The sequence below is a fragment of the Cynocephalus volans genome, chromosome 1 (assembly GCF_027409185.1).
Source record: "Cynocephalus volans isolate mCynVol1 chromosome 1, mCynVol1.pri, whole genome shotgun sequence".
Taxonomy (NCBI): Eukaryota; Metazoa; Chordata; class Mammalia; order Dermoptera; family Cynocephalidae; genus Cynocephalus; species Cynocephalus volans.
In genome coordinates, this window is record NC_084460.1 from 18,688,911 (window position 1) to 18,705,516 (window position 16,606).

The 16,606-nt window shown below is 42.3% G+C and overlaps 1 protein-coding gene across 1 annotated transcript in view; it reads left to right on the top strand.

Annotated features, from left to right (window-relative positions):
• The window catches only part of PAK5 (p21 (RAC1) activated kinase 5), a 108,221-nt gene that overhangs the window by 63,048 nt on the left and 28,567 nt on the right, over window positions 1-16,606 (top strand). The window contains exon 2 of the mRNA XM_063114330.1: window positions 776-1,561. Coding sequence (XP_062970400.1) covers window positions 776-1,561 — 786 coding nt within the window. The remainder of the gene's footprint in view (window positions 1-775; window positions 1,562-16,606) is intronic.

Below are 16,606 nucleotides of genomic sequence, written 5' to 3' on the forward strand. Positions count from 1 at the left end.
ATGATAATATGCAGAAGTGTGGCCATAGCAAGTGTTACACATTTAATAAGAATTTCACATTTGATCATTAATTAAATCACACAAGTAATCTCTATGCTGTCCCCTATTTACAGTTTTAGAAAGTGCCTTCCTCTTCTATACAATCTCATAACCTCAATTATTATGTGTCTTTCATAAAAGGGTAAAAAAAAGTGCACCCATTTCTAGTTATGTTAATACTCAAGTGACAATAATTATTGGTTTTGTAAATTACTGGAATAAAGAATGTGGAAAAAATATGCTTTTTATAACCAAACAGTTACGTACTGTTAAAATTATAATCATCAGCTCATTGTTAGGTGGTTAGGGTTTACTATTTAGGTAAAAAACAGGGAGAGGGGATTTGCCTGTAAACTGATAAATAAGACAGTAATAGCCTAGGTAGTCTTCTAAATAACTTTTTTATATTTAATTGATCTCTCTATTGAGATCAGTAAGAAAAAAAATTGCAATTTGAGATTATTGTTTAATACTTATTTTGCCACTGAAAATCAACATTTTTTTTTCTTAGTCTTTTTTTTTTTTTTTGGTATGTTCCTGGGGTCTGCTTTTTTCTGTGATTTAAATTGGATGGAGGGAGGGAGGTTTTGGTGATGGGCAACAATAATCAGCCACAATGTATATCGACAAAATAAAATTTAAAAAAAAAAATTGGATGGAGTGGGGGTGGGATTCCTCCATCAATTTAAAAGCATGAAATGTTTTTTCTAAACAGTATTTTCTTTATAATTCCCAGACAATCGTTAGAGGAAACAAACCCTGCAAGGAAACCTCCATCAACGGCCTGCTGGAGGATTTCGACAACATTTCAGTGACTCGCTCCAACTCCTTAAGAAAAGAAAGCCCACCCACCCCAGATCAGGGAGCCTCCAGCCATGGTCAAGGCCATTCAGAAGAAAATGGCTTCATCACCTTCTCACAGTATTCCAGTGAATCTGATACTACTGCTGACTACACGACTGAAAAGTACAGAGAAAAGAGTCTCTATGGAGACGATTTGGATCCATACTATAAAGGCAGCCATGCAGCCAAGCAAAATGGGCATGTAGTGAAAACGAAACATGGGGATGCCTACTCTTCCGAGGTGAAGCCTTTCAAATCCGATATTGCCAGGTTTCCTGTCGATTATCATGCACACTTAGACTCACTGAGCAAACCCAGTGAATACAGTGACCTCAGGTGGGAGTATCAGAGAGCCTCCAGTAGCTCCCCTCTAGACTACCCATTCCAGCTCACACCTTCTAGAACTGCAGGGACCAGCAGGTGCTCCAAGGAGAGCCTGGTGTATAGCGACAGCGACTGGGGACCCAGCCTGGAGGACTATGACAGGAGGCCAAAATCGTCCTACCTGAATCAGACGAGCCCTCAGCCAGCCATGAGGCAGAGGTCCAGGTCAGGTTCGGGGCTCCAGGAACCCATGATGCCATTTGGAGCAAGTGCATTTAAAACCCATCCCCAAGGACACTCGTACAACTCCTACACCTACCCTCGCTTGTCCGAGCCCACAATGTGCATTCCAAAGGTAATGTTTGCTGCTCCTTTCCCTCAGGTGTGGGAGAACTCCACAAAGGTGGTGCTAGCATGACCTTCTTATAAAGTCAGATTCTAAAGTGCTTGTTTGCCTTCTAAGTGACATTCCATATTAAAAGCCTGCCTTTTTTCCATCCAGGAGACCCAAGGTCAGAGGGTTTAAGACAAGGCACATATATTCATTAAAATAAAATTCTGTTTTTTTGGATCTCCTACAGGGTTTCTGATTAAAAGGCAAAGGAAACCTAATTTATTTGAGAGATATTCTGACATAGTAATGATAAATATTACGTGATCATATTTTGGTAAGTTTTCTATTAAGGAGCATACCATTGTAGATCATTAGATGGTGTAATACAGTGGTTTCTGCATTCTGGCAAAGTTTATGTGGACCGGCCAAAAAGAAAAAAAGTCAGGATAATGTGGTAAGTTTTTAATAAATCTGATTTTATTCAACTCAAGGAATGGTTCTTCATTTTAAGAGTATGTACCTTCTACAATTTTTGTGCTGAAATATCAGTTTTTGTATGAAATTTTGGTATGCTTTTTATTTTGTTTTGTTGTAATTCTTCTCTTGTTAAAATGTTTTTTGTTGGTTTGTTTTTTGGGATTTTGGGTTTGTTTTTTTTTTTTTAATGTTATCTGCTGGGAATTTGCTTTGAAATTTGACTGGTTCATAATATCCCAAAGTTTGGGAAGCAGTGCTGGAGAAGTTACTAAATCTAAAAGGCCCCCCATGAAGGCCTAAGGTCTTTGCAAAATATCTTGAAGAGCGTGCAAGTGGTTTATTTTCCTGTGATAACTTAGAAATGTTTTTGCTACCTCACCCATACAGCAAAAGTAAAAATGAAGCATTTGGTGGTGGGCTGTGGACTGCACAGAAGTCTCACCCAGTTGTGCAGGACATGACTTCTAACAGGGCAATATTGTACATTTGTACCAAATGCTCTCTCCTCAGTGGCTTCATGGGCAGCACAGCAAACTCTGGAAGGCAAGCCTGCCTGCTTTTGTCTGCTTTACTGATTTTAGATAGTCAGTATTTTTCCTTTGCTTATTAATATTCCTAATCTTAATCCAAGACATTGAAAAGAAGCCGTTTAGGGACATCCTGGGAGTGACTTAAGCCATACTTTAAACAAAAAAAAGCCCAAAAGGCTGTCACTTTTGTTTCCCAGATATAAAGTTAAAAATAAATCCTAAAAATAAAGGCCTGAAATATGCACCTCCGGTTAAAATTTAAGTGATGAAACGTTTTTCATCTCACCGTGTTCACGTATTTGAATGCTTGCGGTCACGGAATCACAACTGCCCTCACTTCCTGTGTTCTTGCCAGGGCGCTTGGTGGAAGGAGGTCTTGTAATTAACCACAGACAATAGCTATATGGAGTCATGTGCATGTATCATGATGCATAAGCGAGTTTGTTTGATTTCTCGTGCATATCATTCTCTGTAAGTACCATGACCGAGCAACCCCTTAACAGTTCTAGAGTGAAATAAGCAAATTAATATGCTCTAGAGCTGAGTCAAGTTATGTCCTCAGTTTGAACATTGGTGTTTTGTTTTTTCTTTTAATCTAGGAGTAAAGAATATGACTTCATGTGTATGTGGTATATTTGAATACTTGTGTTAGGAGCTGGTTTTGGTCATAGTTACAGAGAAAACATTGCCCTGAGGCTCCAACCTTTCAGCCCTGGAGCAATATATGGTCCGTTGATATGTTTGGCCAGCCCTATATTCATTTCCAACATCTAGTAAACTCAAGAGATTTTACTTGGAAGTCTTCATTTCTGGGGTTCAGGCTTCTCTGTTTTTAAAAATGGCATGATCTGACATCCCTGGATCCACATTTTCACATAGCATGGGAAATGGAAATAGAATCAGCTGGAGGTTAAGTCTGCCCCATTAGAAGGGACATGAGCTCCCCAGTTTTCTGCAAGCCCTGCCCAGCCCACTTCATTCATTTTTCTCACTAGCCTAATCCCTCGAGGCCTTTGAAATTTAATATCACTCTCAGCAATCCCTGCTCTTTTGTTTCCCAGAAGAGGAAACTGAGGTCCAGAGAGTCTCATAACACATTTAAGGTTTCACAGTTAGTTGTCTGCAAAACAAGGACAAGAATCAATGTCTGGTGTTTCTCCTAGTCTAGTACTTTTCCACCATATGGACATACTATGGACATACATTATTTCAGGAGTTCAACTGCATTTGCTAGTAAAACCCATGAGAAGTCCCAGTGGTCACCAGAACTTTAGGCTAAGTAGAATAAAACAAAGGAGGGAGGGAGGGAGAAAGGGAGAAATTTATTTCATTCCTTTTCCTGTAGACTTCCAAATATAAGGCAAAGCAGACCCGCCCTGAAATCTGGCTTTGTCAAACCCCCAAACAATGCAGGAACTACTGTGGCCCAGGAAAAAATAACAGCATGTTCATCCATGGGAACTTCTACCAATGGTTTTTTGGCCCTTATAATCAGGACTCCAAAGACGCAAGCCGCTACTCCATGTTTCACAGAAAACCCGTGAGAAAGTCATGGGCAGGTTTTGTGGGAGGGTAGGGGGTAGGAGGCATGTTAGTAATTAAGGCATTTACTTGATTAAAAATACAACATCTTTCTAAAAAGAGGTGCCTGTGTCTTTAGAACTGTAATCTTGAAAATCTACAAATCATATTTGGATTTCCAGCTGAGGAAAGAAATAGCAATCACGACCCAGATCATTTGGTTTTGCCTCATGGAAAATTCTAGAGGAGGGTGGGTAAAGTTCACATCTCCAATAATAAGACAAAACACAAAACTTGTGTAGGTCTCCAGATGCAGTAAAATTAAGGAGAAGGGTGTGTGTGTGTTTGATGCCAGTTTTACATTTTGCCTAAAGAAAAAAAAATACTAATGTTAACCCACTGTGAAAAACTCCTCCAGTGTTATCTACCTACCTAATTTTCCTGTTAGTGTGTCAGGAATCAAGAATGTTATGAAATCTGTTGACACTGGCATACACTCCCTACTTTTAAATGTTTTTTGCTAGGGCTGAGCAGATGAAATCCTGTAAGGAAAAAGACAAAGCCAAACAAAAATCATATAGCACTGTTCACACGGCAGAACTATAAAAACTGCAGATGTAGAGAGAGAATGCTTTACGCCCTCCCCTGCAAACAAGTCTGCCTTACAGGGGGGAAACTGGCTGGAGATACTGTCACTATGCATTTGATCTTGCTCATTCCGATGCTCTCCAGGAACCAGGCAACTGCCCAGCTCATGTGTCTTCATACTGGCCCAGGACATCCATTTCTCACTCTGGCTACAACGCTGAGAATCCCCCAACACAACCGTCCCACCTGTTCATTAAGCACTCTCTGTGTGCCAGATAAGTGCATTGTCTCACTGAGCCTCAGAGCCCTGTAAGACAGGAATTCTCGCCCCCTATGTACAGATGAGGAAACTAGGGTTTTGAGAGACTCGGTAACAGCTTAGTCAGTCAGCTCACAGCAGAGTTGGGATGCAAATCTTTGGGCTCAATCCCTTCACTAGACACTGAACACATTCACATCAGCATGGAGGCAGCTTCTGAGGTTACAGGCCCCTTTTATTACCTGAAGCAATGAAGTTACAATAGCAATTAGCAATTAATTCAACAATTAGGTTGCTTCATTCTGTTTCACTCTGTAGCAGGGTTTCTCAACCTTAACACTATCGACATTTTGGACTTGATAATTCTTTGTTGTGGGAGATGTCCTGTGCATCATGGGATGTCTAGCAGCATCCCTGTCCTCTACCCACAGATGCCAATAGCACCCCTCCCTTGCTTGTAGCAACGAAAATATCTTCCAGGCACTATCAAATGTCCTGTGGGCAAAGTAGGGCAAAATCAGCCCCAAATGATAACCACCATTCTATAGCTACTGTATATCAAGCACTTTTTGGCAGTTAAGAATGCAGGTTTTGGAGATAAACTGCCTGGGTTTGAATCCTAACATTGCCACTTACTAGCTAGGTAAGCAAGTTGCTTAATTGTACCTCTGCTTTATGAAATGGGGATAAAGACAATCCCTACCTCACCATGTTGTATGAAGGTTAAAAAATTTAATAAGTTAGAACAGCCTAATTATTAATAAACCTAGCCTACACATCAGTATACATGGGTAGCATGCAGACAGATGATGGCTGTGATGGGAGGGTTACTATGTTTCAGGCACTGAGCTAAGCATTTTGCAAACATCATTCAGTTTCATCCTCACAACAATTCCAGAATTCAATGTCATCTCCATTTTACAGTTGAGGAAGCTGAGACTCCAAAAGGCTAAATATTTATGGGCTTTTCCTAGGATATGAAGGCAAATGGCTGAGCCAGGATTCAAAACTAGGTCCCTCTGACTTCGAAGTCGATGTGTTCTAGAACATTCTCATTTTCACAGAAGAAAATCTAAGGCAGAATGGTGGATGTGAGATCTCCAGGTCCAGACACGCACACAGCAGGCAGCCCTCACCTTGCTGGTGAAAAATGGGTGATGAGTCACGGATGGATTTGGGGTGTGCAGGGGAGTTTGCTTGCTCTGTTTGTTCTTGGCAGGATACAGTCCTTGAGAAGTTCTTAGCATCACCCTGGCTGTGTGAATCCTGGCTAAAAGCTGGACCACTGGCTGCAAAGGAAGCATTAGGAGTAGAGACCCGTGAGACTATTATGCTCTTATTCTATACTGAGTGGGGCTTTGTTCAATTTTTTAAAAGATAATCCAGATTTTCTTCTTTCCTCTTAGAGAAGAGCAGAATTTCTAGAATGAGATTCCCTGGATCTGAGCACTTACTAGCTGTCTGATCTTGTCTGTGCCTTCATTCCCTCATCTGTAAAGTATTTGAATACTTGTTATAAGGATTAAATAAGATTAATAAACATAAAGGGGTTAGCACACAAGAAGCACTCAATCTTAGTCTTTATTCCCATGGATACTTCTGGTTGGAAAACATCATCATGTCTGTTCACACTGGCCATAGGAACATTCTCTCTGTATAATCTTTCATATATTTTCAAAGTATGGGAACAAGTTGTATCTGACTGCACATACAGCCACTCTGTGCAGCCTGTATGACTGTCTTCACTCTTGAGATGTGGGTCCCAGAAAGCCAGAGTAACTGTGTGACTTCCTCAAGGCCATGCAATGCCTTAGCAACTGAGCTGGCCTGAGGACCCCAGTCCCCCCAGTCCAGTGATTCTAGAATGAACATGAAATTCTCAGACTTCTCATGCAAGCCAGATGCTAAGTGAAGACTATCATAACTCTGCATCTCCAACCAACCCCCACCACACCCCACCATCTCTCCGCACAGGGCAGCAAGAGTGACCAATGCCACAGCCCAGGACATCCCAAACGGAAGGCATATTAAGGGGTTCTGAGTTAAGAATGGTGGAGTCAAGGAAAAAGACAGCATCATTCCCAGACATTCCTTCTGGGGTCACCAATACCATGGTTTTCACTGCTTACCTATCACTTTGTTTATTCTGGAAGGGAAAGGCTCCTGAACCAGTGTGCACCAGTGATTTAATCTTCCTGTATCAGTAATTTAATAACTCTCTGTTCTTTGTGGCACTTGCTGTGCCCAGATTCAGCTACAGATCCAAGAACAAAAGAGCAACTCCTTTTCTACTGGGATCCCAGCAGAACACCTTTCAGAGATGTATTAGCGGCCTCGTGAGTTATTAAATGACAAAGCTAGTGAGACCTGATGGGCCACATCAAAAATCTGAAAGAGAGAGAGAGAGACAAACACTTGATCACTTAATATAACAGTGGATATTATTGCCTTTAGATTTATTATCTTTACAACTGGGTTTTGTAGGATGTTCACTAAGGCTCATAAAACATCCAAAGAGATGATCAATGCAATGTCTCTAACATCTGTCCCTTATGAGGGGGACCGTAGCTGCCACTTGCATATGAATAGACACATTTTCCCATGAATGCTCTTGTGATTCAAAGTAAATTGAATTTTGGCCATTATGAGTGGGCTTTCCCATTACCAAATTAAAAACAAAATGACTCTAAACTGGCATTGTCCATCCCCAGCTCTCTCGAGGCCCTGACACATGGAAAGATATTCCGAGGCAATGAGCCAATCCCCAAAGGTACAGAGTCCCTCCGCATCACTGCAGGTGGTGATGGATCTCAGGTCAGGGTGATCTGCTCCATCTCATTGCTCTTGAATAGAGGATACGTTCTTCCAGTTTGGAGTAGCAACTGGGGGGAGGTTAATCGAATATGCCAATTCAGAGGAAGAGCCTGAAATACCCATATGCCTGCAGATCACAGATTTATTCATTTCTCCACATAATTGGTCTGTGCCTTTTTGTAGAGATCATGAGCCACTTGTCTAAACTCTCTCAGTGTGCATTTGCATATATTTTGTGAGACAGAGAAGTACATGCCTCTTCAAACTTCATGTCATAAGGTGTATGTTCCTACATACCTAAATAGGAATCCAATATAATGGTTGTGGGAGATTCCCTGGCAAACATGGTAAATGGCATTCCAGCAAGTATGTCTGACCATCCAGAACTTAAGCCACTTCCCAAGTCCCCTGCATCAAGACCTTAAAGAGACACCTTGATTTTTCAGGTGCACTGGGGCCTGCTCACACTCACTATTCTGTGGCAGTGGAGATGTGTGCTTGTCTCTTTATTGAAATTGAACATCAGCTCAAATTACATGCTGCGTCCCTTTGTCATCTGTCCAGGGTAAATATGAAATATTTGCTATGAAAATAGGGCCACTCCATTTAGTAAATGAAAATAAGTAACTTAGAAGAAACTAACCATGGCTGGGGCAACAGTTTTATTAGGATGCAATTGAAGACAGGACAGTTCCCTAATACCTGCAACCTGAGAGACAAACCGGGGCTCTTAGAACAGCAGCCACCTCAGTCGGATTAGAAGAAGCCAGAGACTCACAGGCCCACTGGCCCCAGGCCAGGCTCTTCACCCCACATGAGAGTGAGTGGGAAGTAGCCCCTGACAGCAGCATTCCCTGCCCATAGCAGGGAGAGCTGGAATTGCAGGGCACAACTGAGGGGGCACGTGCATCATTTAGTGAATCCCCTTCCCCTAATTACCAGTCCCTGAAATGTCCCTGCAGAGAGCATGAGTTAGTGATTCTCTCCAGAGTTCTTACAAGCACTCATTTTCTCTTCTCAAAGCCACGGCTGTTCCTGTTCCATTTTCTCTGAGTCAAGTCAGGACAGTAAGATCCATGCTCAGATAATAGAAGACCGTGATTCACTTTTATCCTGCAGTTGATTTTTGTACAGTAAACAACACCCAGTCCGGCCTTTCCGTTTTCAAGATGAGCAGTCTCTTTGTTTTACTGTGCTCCAGCAGGCTATGAGCATCACAGCCAAGCACTGGAATCTGTCGCCTCCATTGCCTGTAGCTCTCCAGCCTTCAAGGAACATTCCGCAGTCCCCGTACTGTGGGCACAGACTCACACCGTGTTCATCTCTCCCCACTCCTGCCCCCCCAACACACACGATCCAGCACAATGCAGCCACAGTCTCCTTGTCATCAGTACAGAAGGCCACGGTGACAAATCGATGCTGCAGGAGGGTTTTTTTTCCTTCTTTTCTTTCTCCTGCCCTCCCCTCACCAAGCCTTTTTTTTTCCAGCCTTGGCATAAAATGGTCAAATGATGTTCTACTGCAGAATTCAATTTCACAGTTCAGTTAGGTCCTTGATTACACTGCCAAATTCAGATGAATGTGCATTTAACTAACATGGATCAGGGGAGTTCTGGCAGACAGCCAGCTGTAAACGGAGCAATTGATAGCTGTGTGGAGTTTTACGCCCTGTCCCCCCCCAGCGCACCACTGGTGAAATTGATTGATTAAATGAATTCATTGCTCTAATTATTTATAATTTTGATACATCACAAGCCTGTGTCTGACCCTGTCTTTGGAGATGTTATGCTCATTGTGGAAGGGTAGTCCGGGTGAGTTGTTAACTGGGGATTGTTTATTCCCATATAATACCAGCCCTTTTTTTCTTTTTTCTTTTTTTTTTTTGCCCTTTTAATTTTTGATCATGTCTGAAGAGACATGAAAAAGCGCATTTCTTTAAGAATTAATTTATGCGATGTACTAAAAGGTGTCAGGAAACTAAAAAACAAGTCTATATTATCAGCTATTTCAAAAGAGAAGGAAATCATGACTGTTCGTACATATTGTTAGTATTTTTTAAAGATTCCTACAGAGAGAATTTCTTCTCAAAATGTATCCAGTTTTCAATGACAATTAGTGGCCTCATAACACTGCAGCTAAGCAGCTTGGCAGCCTGGGTGATGATTTGCAAAATGACCAATCTACTCTTCTCTTACTACATTGTGCCATATGGAAATCCCCCTTAAAACTACGCAGACCATGGGCTTATTTTTAAGGAGTTACTTGTTCACAAAATCACAGGACTGTTCTCTTCAGAGGGCGGGGAAGAAAGCCTTTGTAGCATCTCTATTGTTTTCTCTCCCATCTGGCGGCTTTCCACACCTGCTCTGCATCCCTCTGACCTTGCAACAAGGCCTACGAGGGTAAACCACATACATAAATCTTTCGGAAATGGTCTGGAGCATGGGTGACAGAAGTACAGTGGATTCACTTATTAAATATCGTACCTTTCACTGGTCCAACTCCACTGAATTGTGGTTTCACTAAATGATTAGACCCCACATCCCTCCCACAATACTACAGATAGGCCTGCTCATGTGGACTCCAAAGCCTACTCTTTTTTTTTTTCTAGAACATATTTGTAAATCACGTTGTAGAAAAGGCTGCCTAGTTCAAGCTTGAGTTCTTTGCATGTTTTATATACACAAACGTGTGTAAAACGTGATGTACGGGCAAAATCTTCATTTATGTTTCACCCACTTCCAAATATAGACTATCATGAGAAAGACAACTTAGAGTAGGATAATTAAATAATTATAAAAGTTCAAGAGCCGTGTAGGAGGGCGAGGAGCCTTATCACAGAAGAAAGCTTGGGCTTTCTTTCTTGAAAGAACACAGAAGAAAGTTTGGGTGTTGTTGTAGCTGAACACAGTTCTGCTTTGACCAAAGCTAAAATGAAAATGATGGATAATGTACATAGACGATCAACTCATTTTGCTGTAATGACTATTCCTTTTTTGTATATTTTCAGCATATTTTTAAGCTATGATTGTTAAAAACAAAACACCACACACCCTCCTTTTTTTTTTTTTTATCCCCCTCTCCTAGGCATTATCATCTGTCATTTTCTGGTCCGATTCTCACATTTTGCTCCAGAATGCTCAGACATCTGCGCCCCCCGGTGAAACCCCAACCAGGCTGTATCTCTGTAGTTGTCACGCCATGCTTTACCTGCCTCTGTCCTGACCATGTCCCTCTCTTATCATTGAAGCCTACTTCTGTGAGCTTATCAATGTTACCAAATATTAAAATGACTGTCTGGATTTGAATCCTAGTTCTACCCTCTTAGTCGCTTTGGCAACTTTGCATAACCAACTTAAATCCACTATGCCTCAGTCTTCTTATTTGCAAAATGGAACATTTGTGGGGCCTGTTTAATAGTCTCACTTGAGGTTTAAATGCAGTAATGTACATAGAGTGCTTAGAACAGTCCTTAGCATGTGGGGAACACTCAGCAAATATCAAACATCATTATTAACATTAGTGTTTCTTACTTCTGCAAGGATACAGTTCTAATAGAGCAGTCATTTAATGGACTTTGGCTCCCAGGTGAACACCTGTGCATTTCAGTGAAGAGAGAATGCCCCAGCTTTGATTGCACACACCAGAGAGGTGACAAGTAATGGTGGACTGGCCAAGGCAGGCAGGAGAGCAGGAGCGGCTGAAACTTCTAAGTTTCCTCCATGGGAGTGAAGGACTGACCCGAACAGAAGAAATGGGTTGTGTAATCCTCTTGGGAATCGTAGGACCATCTGCCCTGGATTGCTTGGGGGCAGTTTCTTCTCCCTGAGCCTCTGTTTTATCAACCACAAAGTAAAATAAATTGCCACCTGCTTGATTCCCAGAGTAAAAAAGAATGAAGCCTGTCACAAATGTGTGGGTCAGTGATACGCAACATCATGGAACCCACAGCTGGGTCAAGACCCAATGGAGCACTGGGGTTCAGTGACATCATGACCCCAAGTTGGGTCACCTATGCATTTCTCTTTCACAAAGTCACTATTTGTCTGCCAGCCTTGCCTTGACCTGATGGAAGCCCTGAGGGATGACCACGTGTTCCCTCACCTGAGGTGATCAGATAATTCTCCTTTAATGAGTACACTTTGCGATTGGTTCTAGAAATTGTCCCTGTAACAGTGGTTGTTCCTTATCCTTTGCTTTTTTAAGAGTCTGCCCCTCTTACTAGCAGCCATGAAAGACAATAGCACCTTTTTATCTCTGAGACGTGATTTCGAAGACGTTTAGCTCTTAGCTAACAACTCTGCATTCTGTCTTTAACTGGAAATCATCGCCTTAATGCAGGCAGAGGCCCTCTTCATGCCACACTCATCATGCTGTGAAGAGTGGACTCCAACCATGCTGCTGACGGCAGATAAGGAAGAAAGGTGGCCTGACACAGTGCAAAGTGGTGTGTGTGTTTCCTGTAGGATACAGCTCTCCTATTTTTAATATATCTTCAGAGATCGGTTATATGTCCTTGTGGGGAATGAATTCAATTTCATTGAAAGTACAAGAGCCAATCCTCCAACGAGCACACAGGGAGATGATAGCATGTGAGCTTATCAATGTTACCAAATATTAAAATGACTGTCTGGATTTGAATCCTAGTTCTACCCTCTTAGTCGCTTTGGCAACTTTGCATAACCAACTTAAATCCACTATGCCTCAGTCTCCTTATTTGTAAAATGGAACATTTGCGGGGCCTGTTTAATAGTCCAGGACAAACTTTCACAAATAAAAGCCATAGGCCCCTTTCTCCTCATGCCCTGGTCTTGCTGACTAATCTAGACCTCGCTAATCCTGAGCTTGATTTAAAGGAAGAGTCCAGTTGTTTAACTTCCACTGACATGTATCTTCCCTCACCCTGTCACACATGCATGCACACACACCCACACCAGTTTTCTTTGTGTAGCACAAACAACTGGGGCTTTGAAGAAAATCAGATTGATTGTGAATGCAATATTTTAATTATGATATATTGTCCAATATATCATAAGTAAAGGTACCTTGTCAGATTGTTTTGAGGATTAATGTATAGAAATATATACATTCATCTTTAAAAAGTCTATAGAAGGATTGGTGTTATCTTTTAATTCTATTTTTTCCACAAACTTTTTGAAGTACCCTCAAACATCTTCAATAAATTCTAGCTACTTTTATTAATATTGTAGTTACTATTTGTTTTCTTTCTCATTCTCACTACTGTGCTAAGCAGTTTACATAATAATAACACCACCTAGAATTTATTGGTCAGTCACTCTTCAAACTCTCTGGCATATATTCAATCCTTTAGAGGATTCACAATAACCTAAGGAAATAGATATTGTTATTGTTGTTGTTACTCCATTTTACAGATGAGAAAACTGAGACCAGAAGGCTGATTTGGCTAAAACCATCCGAGTCAGAATTCATCCCTAAGTATGTCCCTTGAAAACATGAGTCTCTCTGCTCAGTGACCTAGACAGGGCTCTGGTTTAGCAGCTACCCTGGCTGCTGCTGGTTGGTGCCAAGGCTAAGTGGTGAACTCACCTGAATAGAATTTGGTGTTCTCGAGGCTGGAAGGGCTACCTTGCTAGATGGGTGGCAGGGCAGCACTATCATCCTAGAGCCAATGAACAGTGCAGAAAAACCAAGAAGTGTGCCCTGGTAGCAAATTTAAAGAGCCTACTATGTGCAGTTCTTGCTCCTTGACTTGATGGAATAGGCATCTTCTCATGCAGTGTTATGGGGCAGGAGCTTCAGACACCTGCCTGCTCCCACCATGTTGACAGGTTCAGTGAGCAACATGTCCCATCTCACTTCCCCTTTCAGTGGCAGTTGACACAGTTTATTACTCCTTCCTCCTTGAAAGACCTTCCTCCCTTGGCTCCAGGACACCCTGCTCCCTTAATATCCTTCCTACATCACTGGCCACTCCTTCTCTGCTCCTTTTTGCAACATCCTCCTGCTCTTTCTGGTCTCTAGATGTTAGAGTCCTTGGACTTTTTCTTACATGTTCAGCATCATGACTTTTAATACCAACTAAACACTGATGACTAGATTCAAGTCTTTAGCCTTGACTCTTCCCTGAACTTGGGGCATGTCTAAGTCACGTGAGCAACAGTTCCACACAGATATCTAACAACTCTCTCAGACTTAACATGGCTGTAACAGAATTCTTGAGTTTACCCCATGTATTAGCTATCTATTGCTGTGTAACGAATTATCCCAAAACTTCATGGCTTAAAACAACAATAAACATTTATCATCTCACACACTTACTGTGAGTCAGGTCTCCCATTGTGTTAACTGTTAATTGCTCTGGTAATAAACTACCCCACAAAACAAAAAATATTGCTGTTCAAGAAACTATCCCCAAAACAAAATAACATTTACTATTTCACAGTTTCTGTAGGTCAGGGATTTGGGAGGGCTTAGCTGGTCAGTTCTGCTGTAGGGTCTATCATGAGGTTGTAGCCAAAATGTCAGCCAGGGCTACAGTCATCTGAAGGCTTGACTGGGGCTGGAGGGTCCAGTTCCAGAATGGTTCTCATGGCCATTGGCAGGAGGCCTCAGTTCCTTGCCACGTGAACCTCTTCATAGGATTCTTGAGTGTCCTCATGACATGGCAGCTGGACAAAGCCAGAGCAAGTGATCTGAGTAAGAGAACAAAGGCCCACAATATCTAGCCCCAAAAGAAAGTACCTACCATCACCTCTGCCATATTCTTTGATCATTCAGACCAACTCTGATATAGTTTAGGAGGAGATGACACAGAGGCAGGGATCACTGGGAGCCATATTGTGAGTGATGGCCACAGCCCCCAAGCCCATTCCTGCCCCTGGTTCCTCATCTCATTAAATGGCTTACTGCTCAGACCAAATCCTGGGAATCATCTTTGATTCCTTTCCTTCAAGCTCTCTTCCAATCCATCAGCAAATCTCGTCAGCTCTATCTTCAGACCCTACCTCACCATTTCTCATCCCATCTGTGGTAACCACCCTAATCTCAGCCCATGTTAACTGCAGTAAGCTAATTGGCATCCCTGTTTCTCCTCTTGCTACCAAGAGTTCTATTCTCCTCCGGCACCCAGAGAGCATCAGAAGAGTGGTCATTCATCCCTCTCTGATCAGCAACCTCCTGTGGCTCCCACCTCACTCAGAGCAAAAGCCACCGTCCTCGCCAAGGTCTACATGATCTGTCCCCTGGCTGCTTCTCTGTCCATCTCTCTGAGCTTCTCCTGCCTCCTCCACTCTGGTGGAGCCTCCTTGATGTTCCTCAAACCTGCCAAGCCTGGATCTGCCTCAGAATCCTGCATGTGCTGCTCCCTCTGCCTGGACCACACATCCCCCAGGCAGTTCTAGAGCTTCTTCCCTCACTTCAGGCAGGTTTCTGCTTGAATGGCACCCCTCAGAGAAGCCTTCTATGACCACCCTACCCAAGATGGCACCTCATTACTCTCAACTGCCTCACTCTGCTTTATATTTCTTCATATCACTCATACTATTGTACTGCATATGGTGTATTTATTGGTTTTCTTATTCATCATCTGTCTCCTTCTCTAAATATAAACCCCAGGAATGCAGAGATACCATTTTGATTAATGGTGGACCCTCTCCCCAGCATCTGAAATGGTGCCCAGCACATAATAGTTGCTCAAATATTAAGTTGTGGAATCAACGAATGAATGCACTACATGGAAACAATCAATTCATCTAGAAAAGTGACGTCCAGCAGAACTTTCTGTCTTGTAGAAATGTTTTATATGTGTGCTGTCTGATGTGGTGGCTTAAAATGTGACTAGTATGAGTGAGGAACTGAATTTTTAGTTTTATTGACTTTAAATAACCACATGTGGTGAGTAGCTACCGTGTTAGAGCAGATCTTGATCCTTGGAGTGGATTAGGGGAAGGAGAGAAGTTAATGACATTCCATGTATGTCCCAGCAGAATGATAGAGACTTCCTGGGGCACTGTGTTAACAAGGAACCTGAGGTCCAATCAACAAATCTTTTTTGAGTACCTTCTATGTAGCCAGTACTGTGTTGTCATCAAGGATCTTCCAAAAAAGTGCATTGATCGATTAGCACTTTCTACCATGGGCAAAGAGATGAATAACATATGATGTAGGATCTTTACCATCCCTGACCTTAGTCACTTCAAGAGTGGCCAGGGCTCTTTCCTGGTGCCTTCCAGGAAGTTATTGCTGGGACCTATACCTAGTGTCATACGCAAATGGTCTGCTCATGAGTTTTCCCTGCTTCTGCTCTGCCTGCCGTCCCTGTTCTCCCCCACTAATACCCTCAATCCACTCTTTGCAGTCAATGTTCATTGCTTGGTCCCTTTAAGAGCTGAACAAATTTCCCATTCACACATACCCAGGCAAATTTTGGTTACTTTCAATTATATTTGTACTTATTGGGTGAGAACGTTGTGTGTGTTTACTTTATGGTCTACACTGAAGCAAAATCCAGTTAGCATAGGGAGCCATGTTCTCCGTTTTACATACATCTACTGTAATAGATGTATGGATGGCATACACACCCTCTAGAATCTGAGCTCAGAAGCATGGGAAGAGGCTGCCTACCTGTGAAATTTCTCCCCAAAATGCTAGCTGAAGACTAACATCCTTTAATGAGCGATGAGGTCTTTCATTCCTGAATAAGAAATAACAAATACACCTTAGATAAGGCACACTTGAGCTAAAGCTCCCCCGTGGTACATGAGTGGGAGAAGGCCCTTTCCTTGATGTAGCTTAGACTGATGACTGCCGTAGCCCATCATCATCCAGATCCTCATTCTGCCAGCTGTAGGTCAGCTCACTATCCAAGTAGCTGTGGCATCCAGATCTAGCATGTCA